The sequence below is a fragment of the Elephantulus edwardii genome, unplaced genomic scaffold, assembly GCF_000299155.1.
Source record: "Elephantulus edwardii isolate Elephantulus edwardi_28Jun2011 unplaced genomic scaffold, EleEdw1.0 scaffold00037, whole genome shotgun sequence".
NCBI classification, from domain to species: domain Eukaryota; kingdom Metazoa; phylum Chordata; class Mammalia; order Macroscelidea; family Macroscelididae; genus Elephantulus; species Elephantulus edwardii.
The window spans coordinates 12,155,429-12,174,311 of record NW_006399787.1 but is presented as its reverse complement, the minus strand read 5'-3'; the positions used below and the strand labels follow the sequence as shown (position 1 = coordinate 12,174,311).

General features: G+C 38.4%; 1 protein-coding gene across 3 annotated transcripts; it reads left to right on the top strand.

Annotated features, from left to right (window-relative positions):
• Positions 1-597: 597 nt before the first annotated feature.
• ZNF410 (zinc finger protein 410) lies at positions 598-18,715 on the top strand. Of its 3 annotated transcripts, XM_006884689.1 has the most exons (11): positions 598-780; positions 1,824-1,959; positions 3,078-3,296; positions 4,516-4,704; positions 7,599-7,749; positions 8,285-8,466; positions 8,884-8,973; positions 12,647-12,772; positions 13,658-13,798; positions 15,229-15,356; positions 17,919-18,715. In XM_006884689.1, the coding sequence occupies exons 1-11, from the start codon at positions 748-750 to the stop codon at positions 17,955-17,957; spliced, it is 1,434 nt and encodes a 477-aa protein (XP_006884751.1). In that variant the 5' UTR covers positions 598-747; the 3' UTR covers positions 17,958-18,715. The 3 variants fall into 3 exon arrangements, with proteins under 3 accessions (XP_006884751.1, XP_006884753.1, XP_006884752.1); XM_006884691.1 differs by lacking the exon at positions 3,078-3,296; XM_006884690.1 differs by lacking the exon at positions 13,658-13,798.
• Positions 18,716-18,883: the final 168 nt, after the last annotated feature.

Sequence of the window (18,883 nt, the reverse complement as noted above, 5' to 3'; positions counted from 1 at the left end):
CTTCAGAGCTATTATACATAGGGTTGCTTTAAGTCACTGGTGACTCAACGGCACATAACAAGAGTCACCTTTTAGAAAATACAAGAAATGGAAAAAATTAGCTTTTCACCTGATGTAACTACTAGTAGTGTGAGTGAATTTCCTTTCCTTTTTTTTTCTTCATATTTATCTTACATTTTAATAATAGCAAGTGTGTTTTATTTTTTTAATTTAAGATGTCATAAATATTTTTCTGTTACGTTGGTTCCAGAACCATACTTTCAAGTGACATTGCCATAATATAGTCAACCACTCCTTAATTTTTCAATATTTATGTGTATTTATATGTTATTTCCCGCTGTTTTTTATCTCTGATAAAAAGATGAACTATTTGGACATAGTTTTTGTCCTCTATTCAAGACTTTCTGTTAGAATAGATAATTAGCAATGAAAATTCTGAATAAAAACATGATTTGGGCTGATACCCATTGGACCTGTCTGTCTTGTTCTTCATTTGCTTGATTGTTTTGGATTTACCTGTAAAGGAATATCTTTCTTTGCTTTTTGAACTATATTTTTCATAGTTTTTTTATTCTCTCCCATATCTCCTCTCATTTTAGGCTCATTGATATACCACCTTGCATAATATCATACTGAAGGAATATACCATTTCCTAGAAAACTATGAGCATAACAGAAAAGTGTCATTGACTTTGAATTAAATTTGAACCTGGCCCCTGAACAGCTACAGGATTTGGAAACTGAATCAATGTTATCAGATGAGTTAGAATCCAAACCAGAGGTGAGCCAAATCAGCTGGTTTCCTTTTATATTGGCGAGCTATATCCCAACTGATCCTAAGTTCTGACATTGGCAAAATATTTTCTGTAATAGTGCAGATAGAAAAATTTTAGGCTTTGTGGGCTATTTAGTTTTGATCATAGCTATTCAGCTCTACTGTTGTAGTATAAAAGCAGACATAGACACTACTTAAACGAATAAGTATGGCTATATTCCAATACAAAGTTTATTTATAACACAGATAGTGAATTAGAACTGGCTTGCCTGCTCTTCACTGAATTTATTATTTGTCTAATAAATACTTTCTTAAAGATTTAAATATTGTTTTTCCTTTTAGTACTATTTTATATTTGTTAAGTATAAATTTGACAAAATTTTGTCTTACATATGATGTGCAGTGTGTATCAATATTCATTTTTTTCACTAATGTTAGTGCATCTCTGGTGCATAGTGAAAAGACCACTGAATTAATAATTAGGTTATATACATTGTAAGATTAGCATTTATCTAATCTTGTGACTTTGACAAATCACATAATGTCTTCTCCTTGATTCATTATCTGTAAAATACATGTTTACTCTTAGTGGGTTGCAATGAAGACTAAGATGAGCTGGTTCTGAGAAAAGTGCTTTGTAAAATGTAATCAGTATATAGTACAATTGAAGATTTTTCAATAGCTCTAATTTTAAAATGTAGTTATTTTTATTATTTCTATGTTTAATGGAAGGTGACAGTTTAATGTATGTATATACAGACTTTCTGTGGATCAGAGAGCTTGATAAATAATTAAATGTATATTATGGGTTAGTTTTTCTATGAATTAGACCTCTGTTAATGAACAATCAACACTTAATGTATTTTTATGCAAATAGTGCACATATTATGCCACAACTGTACTACTAAGATCACAGTGTCCATGTGTTACGTGTTTGAGCATATTATTTATGTGGGCACATTAATTTGTGAAAAATATATAAATTCAGATATTTGAATCCATATTAAGCAATCTGTGTTTCTCAGTGTTGGCCTTTTTCTGCTCTGTAGCTCCTGGTACAATTTGTTCAGAACACTTCCATCCCCCTAGGACAGGGGCTGGTGGAATCAGAAACTAAAGACATTACTTGCTTGTCCCTCCTTCCAGTGACTGAGGCCTCAGAATGCAACCGGCTACTGTTACCAGGTAAAGTTGAGATACTAGAGATAGGCCAAAGGTGTTCTTCAGAACTTGCCATACATACTCTATGATATTAATGAAGTAGAGAACTGACTTTATAAGTAACTAATGAAAATCATAAAAATTAGGAATCATAGAGAAGGTGCAACCAGAGAAGGCATAATTTGTAACCATAAGTAGTTTAAGCCGTAGGTATGGATGTAATCGCCACTAGAGGGTGACAATGGGAAGAAAGGAAGGTCAAGAGCAGAATGCTTGGAATTCCCTATTAAATAAAGTTCAGAATAAGGCAAAAGAGAAAGAGCCTGTGAAGGAGTGGGGGAAAGATGACTAGAAAATTAAGGAGAAGTGCTAACAGAGTGGAAGCCTAGAACCTTAGGAAATAATTGTTAATGTGTTCAAAGCTCCCAGGAAATTCAATGAGATGAAATTTAAAAGTCGTCATTGAGTTTGACAGTTACATTGAGTGAAGGAAGTAGAAAGCCAGGCTGCAGTGAGTTAAGGTATTAATTAGATATTATAGTATTAACTAGGTATTATAGGTATTATACTCTAAAGTAAGATTTAATTGAAGACATAACTACTTTCTAAAGGCACTTTTATAACAAGATAATTTTATTAGTCTCTGAATCATTTCTTTATATCCAGTATAAACTCAGAACTGTAAGTCCTTAAGATTTATTTCAGTTGAAATAGGGTGTTCATCAGAACTGTTGCATGCGTCTTATAAAAATGAAGATGGGTGTCTACCCTTAAAAACTCAAAATTTTAGATCTCTTACAAACTAGTATTGACTCATAATGATCTTTTTTCAAGGGAAGAACAACTTCTGTAATATAATGTGGAATAGGATGCTAAGCATATGGAATTATATTATTAGAGACAAATGTTAGAGAATTCTGTCTCTCACATTAGAACGTAAAGCAATTCTTTTTTTCTAATTTTTTTTTAGCAATTATTCTTATTAGAAGCAATTTTGTTTTTGTAAAATAAAACTGCTGTTTACTTCTATAAAGCTGTTGACAGTTAAAACTGTTACCTTGGTAATTGGAGCTATATATAAAAATGTAAGCATTATACTGGAGCTAAGCGCCACATAAAGCTATGATGTTTCCTTTTTCTAGATGATACTCCAAATCATACTAACTCTTCCAAGGAGGTTCCTTCTTCGGCTGTGTTGAGAAGCCTTCAGGTGAATGTGGGCCCAGACGGAGAGGAGACGAGGGCTCAGACTGTACAGAAGTCCTCGGAGTTTTTGTCAACTCCAGAGTCTCCCAGTTTGTTGCAAGATCTACAGCCAAGTGATAGTACTTCTTTTATTCTTCTCAACCTAACAAGAGCAGGTATTCTTTTACGTTTTCTGACTCTGCTCATGGTTAAGAAAAAGTGGAGATGTGTCATATTATACTCAGTCACACAGTGGAAAGAAGCTTTATTAACATATTGCCGCACACTTTTAAACTGACGACCATGCTTAGAAACACAATTTTTTTCTCTTAGATATAGTACCGTCATTTGCGGCAATGTGTTAATTCTATTTTGTACTTGTTGGTGTTGATATCATTGAGGGACATTCAGGAGAAATTGTCCCTCAGAGAGATAAAAACAGACATGCAGAATTTTGGAGAGAGGTCTGATGTGAAGTAAGCAGATTTATTAGCTTTTAGGAAGTGTATGAACAGCCATGTAGGTTTGTTCTCTTTGGAGGAGTCTGGAGCATCAACTGAAGAGAAAGCAAAACTGGAGCCTTGAAGGGAAGTGGATTTAAGAAGAAAACAAAAATAGAAGAAACAGCTGGAAAGGGAGGAAGATAATCAAGGCAAGAAAAAGTTTTAGGAAGAAAAGAATTATACCAAATAGTATAGGATGGATTTGTAAGACAAAGGATGGAAAGAACATATTTAGGGACCTTAGCAAGAACGCTTGTTATTGGAATAGAAGAGAGGGAGACAAGGTGGATACATGAGGTAGAAGGTACACTTGTCAAAGAAACTTCACCTTGAAGAGGACTAGTAAAGGTAACAACTATAAAAGTACTCAGGGTTTTTGTTCTTTTTAAAATAAAACAGAAGAGATTTCAGCTAGAACAGATGTAAAGGCTATAAGGGGGCCCGGCCAATAGAGAAGGTATTTGCAGATGTAAGAGAGAAGATAACTGAATGGGAAGGACACAGGATAAATGAAGGATGAGATTGAGATTCTAGAGGTGGAGATTAGTCTGGTTGTCAGTAGGGAAAGCTCTACTTATAAAATAAAAGGCAGAAGGATATAAAGAAGCCTGTATGTTGGGATTGGAAGGATGATGACCCAATTATCTATGAGAACAGAAGCTTGAGGTAAAGTGGAGAGCACAAATAGATCTCCAAAATGGAGAATAATTATATTAGATCCCGACATAGAAGACCGACACCTAATACTGAGAATCATGGCCTAGTCAAGTTGACACATGTTTTAGGGGGACACAGTTCAAGCCATTATATTGATACTCAGAACCTAGAATGTTTCTGAGCCAAGGCACTTGAAAGGATTGCTTGATTTCATATATCCTGTTGTTTCTTCCAGGTCTGGGCTCTTCAGCTGAGCATTTAGTATTTGTACAAGATGAAGCAGAAGATTCAGGGAATGATTTCCTCTCTGGTGAGAGCACAGACAGTAGTATTCCGTGGTTCCTCCGAGTGCAGGAATTGGCCCATGACAGTCTGATTGCTGCTACTCGTGCACAGTTGGCAAAGAATGCAAAAACCAACAATGGTGAGGCATTTATATTTATAGTATCTTCCTTTCCAGTTCTTATCATCCTCTAGTGCTCTCTAAGAGAAATAGCACAAATGGAGGGCTAAGAAACAATTTCTTTTCTCCCAGTTTAAGAAGGTGGAGGACTAAATTTAGAATACATCTTTCTCTGTTAGCTTGATGAAGTTCCTTGTCTCTTATTATCTGTGGGCTCAGTGTTCTTAGCGATCTACATGTGTCTTGGCATCGATCTTTCCCTGAATCTAGGATGCTCTCATCTCAGGATGCCAAAACTAAAGGATATTCTCTGCACCTGGCTCTTCCTCCCCTACCCCACTGCTCACTTCTCTCTCCTGGCCACATCCTAGAGGAACTCTCCTTACATGGTTCAGGGCTGTGACCAGTGTAAAGGTGGTGACTTAAGTAAAAGTAATGTATCCTGTCCTCGTCTTAATTCATGAACATAAAAATAACCTGCCCTGCTCATTAACCACAGAGTTTACAGTGCATCACAAAATGGAGAATAATTATGTTAGATCACAAAATGAGGGATAATCACTCAACCCTAGGAATCCTGGCCTAGCCAAGGTAACATGTACTTTGGGAGGACATAGTTCAATCCATGATACCAGTACTCTGTATAAAGATATTTTAGCAATGCTGTAATGGCTTCATTTTAAGTTCTGTATAATTCTAGTTATTTTTGTTAGAGCAGAGGAGTAACGTTGTATATTTTACGTAAAATAACTTGGCCATGCCAAATTTATGTGCAGAATCAACTAAAGTACCGTTCTCAATTCCTTAAATAATGTACAGAAATCCCTTTAAAGGAAAAACATTTTCGCAGATCCTCATTGTTATCTCATATTTGAGATATTTTTATTACTCACTTGCTCATTGCCATATGAGTTGGTTCTGACTAATAGCTGACCCTCCAGCAGGCTTCCATGGCTATAAATTGTACAGGAGGAGATAGTCCATCTTTCTCTCTTGGAGCCATTGGTGGGTTTCACCTGCCAGGGAAGCATACATAACCTTTGAGTTAACAGTGAAAGTCCCTATGGACTACACTACAGAACTCCCTTTTATTGTAATGTTACGAACCATTGAATCGAAAGCAACCCATAGCTGACCTTCTAGGGGTGTTCAGAGGCAGAAAATCACAAAGGAGGAGATGTCCCATTTTTGTCCTACGGAGTCACTAATGGATTAGAACTGTGTACCTTTAGATTGGCACCACAACTACTTTACCACTAAGCCGCCAGAGCTCCATTTATTGTAATAGTTACATAGAAACTATACTGGAGCTCTTTTACCCTTATCAAATTTATCAAAATTATTCTATCAGCTACTAGAAATAAAACTATAAAACCAGTGACAATAAAATGAACATTGATGTACTGACAATATTTTTCTGAAACTAAATTGCTGCTCATAGCAATTTTTTTTCTCATAGCAACTGTTATAACTGTGTATTGTTTCTTCTTAATTCAGTCTGTCTGTGCTAGCTACTTTGTACAACTTCTCTATTCCAGTAATTTTCAAAGGTTGGGTTCTGGATAACCAGTATCCCTTGGAAACTTGTTAGAAATGCAAATTCATCAGACCTATTGAATAAAAAACTCAAGAACTAAAGCCTAGTAGTCTCTCTTCCCGCAAAAGCCCCCTTTATGGTTCTGAAAAGAATCAGAACCATAGCTTTATTTAAACCACTCCTAAAGAAGCTGTGCTGCAATCCCAAAGGTACATGGTTCGAATCCACCAGATGCTCTGCTGGAGAAGGAAGGCAATTTCCTCCTGTGCCAGTCAGATCCTATTCAACAGTACATAACAAAAGGGGAAAAAATAAACCACTGCAAAACTGTACCATAATAATACCTATTTTAGGTCTTTTCTTTGTTGTTTTCTCAGTCTGTAACAATGAAGGCAGTGCTTTATGGCTAAATACTATCACCGTCACAAACCATGTAAAAGCACTGAAATTTTAAGCCTCAGATGGAACAAGACATTTAAAAAATTTTCTCATAGAGAGCTTAGTATCTCTGAATATTTCAGATTGACCTGGTTTAAGAAACAGGGATCAATGAGTCAGTAGACAGATAGTGACCTTCTCTTGAGTTTCTGAGTCTGTACAACTTCAAGGGAGGAGGATGCCCATGTTTCCCCCTGAGAGTGGCTAGTGGATTCAATCTTTTGACCTTTTAACATTATATACTAGGCCCCCTGGGGTCCTTGCACTAAATTAAGGCTAACAAACAACTGTTATGCATCTGCCATACTAACCTGCAATTTACATTTAACACTAAAAACACAGGAACATATTTTGCTCATAATTCAAGGGCTAGCTGCTATTTAATCTTGCTTTTGTTCCCATAATAATGTGTAATGAAATTATTTACTCTCCAGAGGGACAGAAAGAAGCAAGATTGACTTCAAAAGATGAAAATCTAAAAGTAGCCATCTACTAGAGATATCTGCTGCTTTAAGGCCACAACTAAGCCAGAATGGTTGCTCCACAAATTACAGGCTTTAATAGTCCACAGAACTTCAAGTCATCTTCTGTAACACCCTATCCTAGCTTTGGATACTTAAGCCTACTTCCCGTCAGTTTTTGCAGTACGAAATAAATTTCATTTACCTTCTGATATTTCTGCTGTAAAACGGTTTTGAACAATTTTGGCCTATGCCAAAGAGGTTAATCCCTATGAAACAAAAGATAAAGGTTTTGTGGTTTTCTGGAGTAAGGAAGTAGGAACACAGAGCACTCTAATTTCTTTTGTTAAGTAGATGCAAAGAGAAATGGGGATAGATGCCTGATTAACAATATCCCTAGGAGTACAAGCTTTATTGTTTCAACCAAAGTATTTGAGCCTGGATTCTTCCCTGGATTGACAAGTATGTGACTCTTACAGGGGAAACTGTCCACCTTGGCTCTGGTGATGGACAACCCAAAGACTCGGGGCCCCTTCCTCAAGTGGAGAAGAAACTCAAGTGTACAGTTGAAGGCTGTGACCGGACATTTGTGTGGCCAGCCCACTTCAAGTACCACCTCAAAACTCATCGGTGAGCTAGTCTGAGACTCTGAACATGGAACTCAAGAGCACTGATGCTTCTGGAGGAACTTCTCAGAACTTACAAACTGAAGAAAACTGGGGCCTCTAGTCCACTACTGATTAAACTTATCTTTTGTTCTTTAATTAATGGAAAATTTGCATTGTCTCATTTACCTTATTTTTTACAAATACTTAGTAAGACATTTGGTGCCTAAAGGCCTTCTTCCAAGAGTTCTTACATGTCATGTTAAAATGATTGGTATAATAGTTCATTTTTTTCCTTGATAACTTAAATTGGTAATATATAAGCTAGATGCCTCCTCTGCCAAACCTATTAAATCACTATTTTGAAGGGTGGAGCCTAGGCATCTGTAGTTTTAACAAATTCTTCATGTGATTCTGATACATTTACTCAGGGTTGTAATATACTCTCTGCCTTGACAATGGTAGCAGTGTTGACTTTTCCTCTTTGGTGAAGAATAGTTTACTGCTTTGTAATGGGATTTTTTGTTGTTTGTTTTTTTGTTTGGTTTTTTTTTTTTAAGAAATGACCGCTCCTTCATATGCCCAGCAGAAGGCTGTGGGAAAAGCTTCTATGTACTACAGAGGCTGAAGGTGCACATGAGAACCCACAATGGGGAGAAGCCCTTTATGTGCCCTGAACCTGGTTGTGGTAAGCAGTTCACGACCGCTGGAAACCTGAAGAACCACTTCCGCATCCACACAGGTAGGTGTGACCTCAGCAGCATGTCCCTGGGGGATTTCTTTCTTGGCTTAGTGCTTGCTTACCTAAAGAAAGAATAGATATGAAGGTCAGTGATCCCCACCTTACTCTATATAGTATATGGTTTGTGTGTCAGAGAATGTTACCACTCAGAATTATGTCTGTAAAGCTCTGATGTATCTGATAATAACTGATTCTCTGTTTATATCCCTAACTGAATCTTAAGCTTTTGGGGGCCAGCACTTCCAGTGTAATATTAGAAGATTATTGAGATATGACACTTTCTAGGCAGCCCAATTGAAATTATATAATGAATTCCAGTAATGAGTAAAGCAGTTACTGCAAATAGTATAAAATTGATGGGAAAAGCAAGTAGTAGTTCCACATAAGGCTGAGTCTCTTTTTGTTTCCTGTCTCCAGGAGAGAAGCCATTCCTTTGTGAAGCCCAAGGGTGTGGCCGTTCCTTTGCTGAGTACTCTAGCCTCCGCAAACATCTGGTGGTTCACTCAGGTATTAGAAGTTGAACTCTGTAGTATTTGGGAAAGTCAAAAAATCAGAGGAGTAGGGAAGGACTGATAGACTGAAAAACAGACTGTACCATAAAGTTACTTCAGCATCATCATGCCAAAATGAGTAATAACAGAGTCTTCTATTCAAGGCAGAGAATATAATTGCTATTGTTTGCCACTGAGACATTGAATTACTTTCCAATTCAGATCTTTTTCTGAGGGGATCAGATTTGTTTGGTACTATGCTGGGTGTAAAAGCCAAAATGTAGTGGTTAAAGTGCATAACTGAAAAATCAGTGTTTGGAACCCACCAGGCATATTCACAGGAGAAAGATGTGGGTGTCTGTTTCCATAGAGATTTAGAGCTTTGGTAACTCTGTGGGGGCTCTTCTGCTCTGTCCTGAAGAGTAGCTATCAGTGAGAATCAACTTGATTAACAGTGGAGTTTTGGTTTTTGCTGGGTAGGTTTAAGTTACGTCAAGTACAGATCCTGTTCTTAAAGAAATCTTCTCTGTTGAGTTTTGCCAAGAGCTTCAAACCAGAGGAAAATAGGATTTATGTCACTGTCAGCAGTTATGTTGATGCTTTCTGTAGAAGAGTAGTGAGCCTCTGTTAGCTACCATTTTCCATTTTGGCAGAAACTATGCCTTGAACATGTAAGATATAATGATCTATTTTGTTTTGGAACTTTAAATTAACTCTCAGTAGTTCCGTCACTTTGCTCATTTTATGCAGGTGATCGGGTCTTCCTTGCTAAAGAGATCTTTTCAAAATATCTACCAAAAAAAAATCTGAAAATACAGCTACTAGACCTTCAAAGCTCAACACAAAAAGATAGTGTGCTGTCCTCCCTTCCATTCTACTCTCATCCTCCCAGACAAGAAGTCAGGTACAACCCACAGAGAGATGCACCTTGTTGGAAAGGATGTTTGTCATGGAACATGAGGAGTTACATTGAAAACAAGGCAGGACAGGTGATTTTAAAGGAGCTTAGAATGCCAAAATGAACTGCTTGATGGCCAGATGGTTAAACTGCTAGCCATTTAGTATAGTAGCTTACATTTGCGCTACCAATCAAAAGATTGGTGCTTCAAACCCACAGTGCTCACTTCCGCACAAGTCACTATGGACTGTGCCACACACACACACACGCGCGTGTGCTCTCTCTTTCTAGCTCTCTCTCTGTATATATACTCATATGCACATGTTCAAGCATTGAGTTGCAGTACTTAAGGATGCTGTGGGCAGAATGTTGAATGACCCAGGAAGCATCAAAAGAAGATGGAAGGAGTACACAGAGTCACTATACCAAAAAGAATTGGCTGACAACAGAAGAATTTCATCAAGCAACATGTGATCAAGAACTTATGGCGATGAAGGAGGAAGTTCAAGCTGCCCTGAAGAAATGGGCAAAAAATAAGACTCCACAAGTTGATGGCATACCAGTTGACATATTTCGACAAACAGATGCTGCCCTGGATGCGCTCACCAAGTTATGCCAAGAAATCTGGAGAACAAGCACCTGGCCAGCTGACTGGAAGAGATCTCTCTTTGTTCCCATTCCAAAAAAAGGTGACCCGACAGAGTGTGAAAACTATTGAACAGTATCATTAATATCACATGCAAACAAGATCCTGCTGAAAATTATCCAAAAACGACTGGAACAGCATATCAACAGAGAACTGCAGGATGTGCAGGCTGGGTTTGGAAGAGGCTTTGGCACCAGGGATATTATTGCCAATGTTGGATGAACCTTGGCTGAAAGCAGAGAATACCAGAGAATTGTCTGTGTATGTTTCATTGACAGTGCAAAGGCATTTGACTGATCACAACAAACTGGCTTACTCTTAAGACGAATGGAAATTCCAGCATAGTTGATTGTGCTTATGCGAAACCTATACTTGGACCAGGAGGCAGTCATCAAAACAGAGCAAAGAAACACTGTATGGTTCAGGAAAGGTGTACGCCGGAGATGTGTCCTATCTCCTAACTTTTTCAATCTGTATGTGGAAAAGATCATCTGGGAGGCTGGTCTCTTTGAGGAGGTATGTGGCATCAGGATTGGAGGAAGACTCAACAACCTGTGTTATGCAGATGATACAACCTTGCTGACCGAAACAGAGGAGGACCTGAGGCAGAAGGTCAAGGACTATAGCCTTCAATATGAATTGAAGCTCATCATCAAAAAAAGAAAGATTCTTGGAGGTCTGGTGGCCTAGTGACAAGAAGCTGCACTGCAGTCCCAGAGGCACACAGTTCAAATCCACCAGATGCTCTGCTGGAGAAGGAGGGACAATCTCCTCCTGTACCAGTAAGATCTGATTTGACGGTACATGCACACAAAATAATAAAATAAAATTTTAAAAAAGAAAACAACAACAAAGATTCTTACCACTAGGACAATAGAAAACATCATGATAAATAGCTTGCTTGACTACACAGTCAACACACTTGGTACCTGTAGCGAGGAAATAAAAAGACGAATTGAATTGGGAAAATCTGCTGTCAGGGACTTCTCTAGAGTACTGAAGAGCAACAATGCTGGTCTAGAGACTAAGGTGTGCCTGACCCAGGCCATGGTCTTTGCAGTTGTTTGCTATGCATCAGAGAGCTGGACAATGACTAAAGATGACAGAAAGAGAATTGATGCCTTTGAGCTGTGGTGCTGGAGAAGAGTATTGAATATACCATGGACTGCTAAGAGAACAAACAGGTTCATCCTAGAGAGAAAGAGACCACGCTGCTCCTTGGAGGCAAGGATTTTGAAGCTCTGTCTGACAGTACTTTGGGCATGTTGCAAAAAGAGACCAGTCCTTGAAGGTGCAAGGACAGCATAAGAGAGGAAGACCCTTGAGGTGATGGGTTGTTTCCGTGACTGGGTTAATGAGAGTAAGTGTGTCAGAGACAATGAAGTTGGCTCAGGATAGAGCAGGGTTCAGAGCTCTTGTACTATAGGGTCACTATGAGTTGCAAGTGTCTCAGTGGCACATAACAACATGTACATATACATTCACTATCTATATATGTATACATATACACACAAACACAAAGTTGTATCTACATGAAATGACAAGTCCCAGGTCCATGACATGTAGCTGTGAGGCTGGCAAATCCAAGATCAGCAGGCAGGGTATTGATCCAAGGAACCAAAGAGATGATGAGCCATATAAACAATTGAGATCAAGCAAAAAGCAAGCAAGCCCTCTCCACTGGGCTTTCTTACATACTCGATGCAGGTCACAACCCTGATGAACCTACTCCCATAGCAAATCCCATCAAAGGAATACTCAGACTTCATCAAGGAAATGACCACACTGTGACTGCCAAACCAGAGAATACTAAACAACCAAATTGGCACACACGGCCTTAACCATCACAGGAAGTAAATTCTCTTTGTGGCTGGCAGTCTTCTAGCCAGAGAGGTTGATTTCTTGAAGGTAACAGGGCAGTGGGTCTAGAAAGAAATGGTGTGCTGACCTTTCTTGGATCTGTTCTTTCTGCTTTCCCCACCTATTAATGTTGAGAGGCTGGGGAAAAGTGAGAAATGGGAGAAGGAAAAACCTTTTGTGGAACATTTTCTGAGCTGCTTCATCCAGTTCTTGAGTCCATTTTCTTACTGTAGAAATGTATTTTGCCTTTCTGCTTCCCTTGTCTTAACCGGGTCCCTGTTGCAGGAGAGAAGCCACATCAGTGCCAAGTGTGCGGGAAGACCTTTTCTCAGAGTGGGAGCAGGAATGTGCATATGAGAAAGCATCACTTACAGATGGGAACCCCTGGGAGGCAAGAACGGGAGCAAACTGGTGAGGAAAGTTGGCATAATGGAGGACCATGTCTTCTAGGTCCTAGGAGCCAAATAACTGGGCTGTCTGGTTACCTGGAAATTTTCTGGTTTAGTTTTAGGTAGAAAACCTGTTCTAATTTGGTGAGCAAGCTAGGGTTCCCAAACCTGCCTTTGCAAACTTTAAAAATTGTGCCTCCTCCCTCCAAACAAAACAGCCTGATAAGTGAGATTGTTTGAGATTAAGATCTAGAGTTGAAAAAATTCCCTAGTGACTATGGAGTTTATGTTGATGGTGGTAGAATACTTTGGAAAATGACAGCATGTACAATCAGTGTCTCTGAATTATTCATAAAGAAATTGCTGAATTGGTGAAGGTTGTATTTTCTGTCTCTCTCTTTACACTCTTTAGACTCACTGTTTTCACTCTGTCCCTGTAATACTCACACATGCACGCACACACACTTTCTCTAAAGAGTTTGATGGTAACTAACTAGTACTGATCTGTGAGCCAGATTTCAAGTATGCATCACTGTGATAAAGATTTCTGTGTATTAAAGATTGGATGTTTTGTTACAGATCAAGCATGTCTAGCATATCTACCTTTTTGCCCTGACACTTGATAATTCTTTTTTTATTAAAAATACTTCTTTCTTAGGATCCATCCTATTTTATATGCTAATTCTTCATATGCTTATCACAAGCAAGGATATTTAACCCAGAGTTTCATTGCTTCTCCTTTAGGTTAATTCTTATGTCCCCAAAAGTAAGTGGAATAGGAGGTGGCATCCAGGATACAGATTATCTTCTAGTTGTGAGGAGATCAGCTTCCTTGTGCAGGGAAGCGAGCACTAGGCACAGCCGTGAGAGGCTGACTGCTATATGTCTCATCCTGTTCTCTGTGCAGCAGAGCCACTCATGGGCAGTAGTTTGCTTGAAGAAGCTTCAGTACACAGTAAAAACCTGGTGTCTATGAATTCCCAGCCCAGCCTTGGTGGAGAGTCCTTGAACCTACCAAATACCAGTTCTATTCTGGGAGTTGATGATGGTAAGACTTTGAGCTCTCCTTTATTTGGGGAAGGTGGGCTGCATCTAGGTACAAAAGAACGGGGTTAGCTCCAAATTAAAGATTTTAATTTCATTTCTTGTGAGTAACTGTGGTATGATTGAGCAGTATTTGTGTTCTTTGTTTCTGAGATGGCTAAGTAAAACCATGAAATTATTTCTTTTCATTGAAAAGATAATGTAACAAAAAGAAGAAATTTTTTAAAAAGAAAATGATCCATAATCGTAGCATCCTAGCCCGACTATTTTTATCTTTCCTATTGCAGTTATGGAAGAACTTAACTTTTAAAACATTTATACAGAACATAACCAGGTTTTACAGAGGAGATATAAAGCAATTTCTCCATACCTTCAAAAGCCATATCTTCTGGAGAACAGAAAGGGCTCTCTAGCAATCAATTGCTCCTCTCTGGTATAGAAATTTCACTCAAGTTACACAGGCCAGGCCTTCTTCTCTGAAAAACTTAACAGGTGAGGTCAGCATGCATTTATTCAGTGCCTACTATGTGCCTGGCACCATGGGAAGGACAAGTAGAAGACAGGGACCCTAAAATCTGGTTGAGAAGACAAAACTTACATACGGGAAGTAACATTGAATAGAAAATGATATAGGCAAACGTTAAATTATACTGTGTAGGCTGGAAGAAGCAGGATGCACTAGACAGCCCATAATAAACATTTGGTTGAAGGGTGAGTGGGATAGCTGTAAACTGTTGCCAGGGATTTCCCTATTATTCCCACTAATGACCTTTCAATGAGACTTGAGATCCTCAGTCAGTTTTGGGTGTATGTGGCCATGCTTATGCAACTTCATGAAGCCTACAAGGCCCATAGTGTGCTACCTAACCCTGCTCTGGTCATTTCTGACATTAATGGGTAACTAAAGCACGATCCTCAGAAATGATATGGAGCTAGATTGCCGGCCTTAAAGGAGAAATCTCAAGGAGGAAGGGACGTTTGTGGAGGAGTAGGAACTGAAGCCAGGCTTAGCTTGAGTTATTGGGCTACTTATATTGTGCTGTTTGTGACCGCTTCGGGGGTTGACTCTAGCTCTGTAACCTTGCTGTATAGACAGCCTTTGCCCTGTTTCATATACAGTTCTAATCCATCCAGCAGTGCTAAAAATCTCACTGTAATTTAGTATGTAAAAAATTGGTCAGCTCTTATATCAAGATTTGCCTATGGGTATGTGTTTTAACTGTTTTTTTTTTCACCAAAAATAAATACTAAAAAAAATTTATTGCCTGCCTCCTATGACCCCTTTATATACTTCACAGATAATGATGATCATACAAGAACAATACTAATCTGGAAGAAATGTAGGAATAAGGGTATAGTTCTTGGTGTTCTGTAGGAAGCAGGCAGGTCTTTGTGTGGGCTCACATTTTATTGAAACATTGTTCTGTTTTGCAGAGGTGCTTGCTGAAGGACCCCCACGTCCTCTGTCTTCAGTGCCTCAGGTGACACATCACTTGGTGACCATGCAGTCAGGGAGACAGTCCTATGAGGTCTCTGTTTTAACTGCAGTAAACCCACAAGAGGTAAACCATCTTAGTGTCTAAGTCTGTACCATTCCTTAGTGTCTCTGGAGACCTGTGTGAAAAGTAGTTAGGAGTGTAGTTTAAAGGATCTAAAAAAACTGTATTCTCTAATATAAATTTCTTGGAAACTTCGACTATAATGTCTCACTTTACATTAGTCTTGTTTTGAGGAACATCTGTGTGTTTTAAATTCCCTGAGTTCGGAGATGTGATCAATCATACATGTTCTTTTATACATACTCCCTATTATCCTTTGCCTCACTGTGAGATAAGAGTGCTGCTTTTATTTTATAACGAAAATAAGCATCCCAAAATAGGATGATCCTTGGGGGAAAAAAGCAAACAAATGATCTATGTTCTGTCCGCTAGGGTCTGGGCATACTGCGGTATGTTCACTTACCCTTCTTCAATGAGCAACCATCAAATACATTGAAGAGGGATTTTATGTTGCTTACAAATTGAAGAGGGATTTTATGTTGCTTACAAATACCTACCTCCCCCAACATCAGGATCCTAACTTTTTGACTCAGAAAACAGGATGGAAGCCAGTCAGGTCCATAGAACCTTAGAATTAATTACCGGCTTTGTAACACATGGTAGTAGATGACTTCATCACAAGACATTTTATATGCATAGGCTTTTACAAAGCCTGTGTAGCCTGGATTTCTTCAGCACTACAGTACTTTCTCTCATCTCTGTCTCATTCCTTTTTATTATAAACTTTTTATCACAGTAAGCTGCTGAGGCATTTCAATGATTCAAGTCCTATATTGAATATTTTCTATTATTCTATGAAATCTCCATGATCCAGTGTCATAGCAGTCTGGGCATGCATGCCAGTGTTTCTGTCAGAATCTTTACTTGTATTCAGTTTTTGTCTAAGCCTTGTTTGTTTTATATTGAAAATTTTTTGCTGTTGATATCATCGGTTTTTCCCTAACTCACTTTCGCATGCTTATTGCCTTGGAACTAGTCATGGTACGGTATTCCTTCATCTTCTTTTCCCCCCCTCATTCATCAGTTATGAAACTTGGAGATTTTTAAAGAGTAAAACAAAGAGAAAGAAAATAGTATAGTGAATCCTGTATGTCTTATCACCCAGCTGGGACAGTTTACTTTCTACCATTCTTATTTATTTTCTCCTACAAATTGCAGTTGCTGTTTTGCTTGTCTTTAAGTACTTTAAGGTACATCTCACACATTTCATCTGTAAATATATCAGTATATGCTTCTATCAGGTAAGGATTATTTGAGTGACATCCACTTTCTAAACAGTATGCATCTGGAAACTATGAACTTGGAGAAACAGCAATAGTTACAGAGCAGGGTTCAGGTCTTTTGTTCATAGGTTCGCTATGAGTCGTGCTTAACGAGTCAACAACAACAACAACATAATAGCGTTACTGTACCCAACAAAATTAACAACTTACTGATATGTAAATCTTAATCTATGTTCTTTTTCCCCTAAAAAAAAATATCTTTTTATAGCTGGTTTGTTTGGGTTAGAATCAAACAAGATCCATTCATTCCATTTGTTAATATTTCTCTTAATCTTTAATAGTTTTTCCACTCTCTCTCTCTCTTTCCTTTTTTTAAAAGAATGGTTATATGTTTATGGAACTGTGGTATTTGCCCTGTAGAATTCTCCATATTCTCTCATTTTGGCTGATTGATTTTTTTCCCCCTTCAATCTGAAAGTAGCCTTCCCCCCCCCCCCCTACTCCTTCTTTGGCTTGAGCCTTCGGACTGTGCTTATACGGGCTCATTTCTTTTGACTTCAACCATTTCTGATATGTTCCTCTGGAAATTAACATTTTTCCATCACTGACTGTGAGTGACTACTGCTGTTCTGTCAAATAGGCTTTGAGGAACTATTTGCTTACTTAATATCTTTGTGCTTGAGACCTTAAGTTGACTTAAAGTCAACAGTTTCTTTTACCAGTGGCACTGTAGGTCATTTCACTTCATCTGATTCTTTGAGGAGCTTTTGTAGAGACGAGTTGTTTTTCCACAAGACAATTTACCACATAGGAGTGCTTAAGGGTTCATTGTCTTAGTGTCATGCTGCTTTTTCAGGCCACCTTACAACGTAATTCACTAGTTTGTCTCTCCATAAATCTAGTTTCATTTCATTGATCTTTCCAATGATTATACCAAAATATTGTTGGTTAAACCATTATTCGAGACTTGAAAGTTATAGGAAATACTGTATATACATACAAAATCTTGGTTTACAGCATCAGGATATTTTCTTACTATAATGAAATGGATAAAATGCTATCCTCAAATACTAAGATCTCTTCATGTGTGCATAATATTTGTTACTTTGGAACTGTTAGGTAGCATCAAGTCAACTCGATCATCCTGTTCCATCCTTATAATACCCACAATGCTTAAGCTTGATGGTTCAGTCACTGTCAGTCCTTCTCATTAGGAGTCTTCCTTGCCGTTGATGACCTTTTGAAGTATACTCTGCACCACTCATTCTTAATTCTTTTCCTTCATGTGAATTCTTTTTCCTGTAGTAACATATTCTAGATTGTTTTGCTTTGTCTTTTACAGTTACTGAACCAAGGAGATTTAACTGAACGACGGACATGAGTGTGGCGCTCACTCCTGGACGAGCAGCTCTATCCGATCCCAGAGTGCACACGGTGGGGATAAGGAAGCATACATAAGGCTCACAGTCTGCCAGAACCAAAACGAATCTGTGAAGGATAAAACCCCACATTTGCACTGTTCATCTTCCCTAACATACAAGATGAATGTATGAGGGCTCCTCTTCAAACTGCCACAGGATTCACAGAAGGAACAAAGCAGTGAATATGGGCTGGGTAACTGTACCTACCTCTCATCCCACTGCAGAATTTTGGGATGGACTTTTCCCAGAAGTGTTAGTTGACATTTATCTAACTATTAAGGAGAGGTTTTCCTTTAAAGAGTTTTCATCCCAGACTCGGCTGTCTTTTTCACATAGATGACTAACTAAGTCCTGCCACCAACCATAAAACTTCACCTGGAATTTGCGCTTTCAAGATGCCTTGTTGCTTTGGAGAAGGGAGTAAATGTCAGTTCTGTTGTAACATTCTCCCTGTAGCAACCTGAGTGTGAGACTCTCTGCCACTGGGCTGCAAAAAAAGAAAATCAATTACTTGAATCCTCCCTTGGCCGCAAGCTGAGGTTACTATCTTGTCCTGTACACCTTGACTTGGTCACTTTGCTTTCTTCGTTTATGGAACATAGTAAGTAGCATGTTAAGAGGGATTTTTGTTTTATTTTAATTTAAAAAAAATCACATAATAAAGAGCTTCAGTTGTTTTCCCTTAAAATAAACAAAATGGCCCAGTCAGTTCTTTGGCTCCTTGTTTTCTTAAAAAGGAGATTAATACATCAGTCTTTCCATTTTAGATGTTGTTGTTGTTGTTGTTAGGTGCTATTGAGTCAACACAGCTCATAATGATCCTGTGAAGAGCAGACCTGAACCCTGCCCTGTCCTGCGCCGTCCTCATCAACCCTGATACACTTAT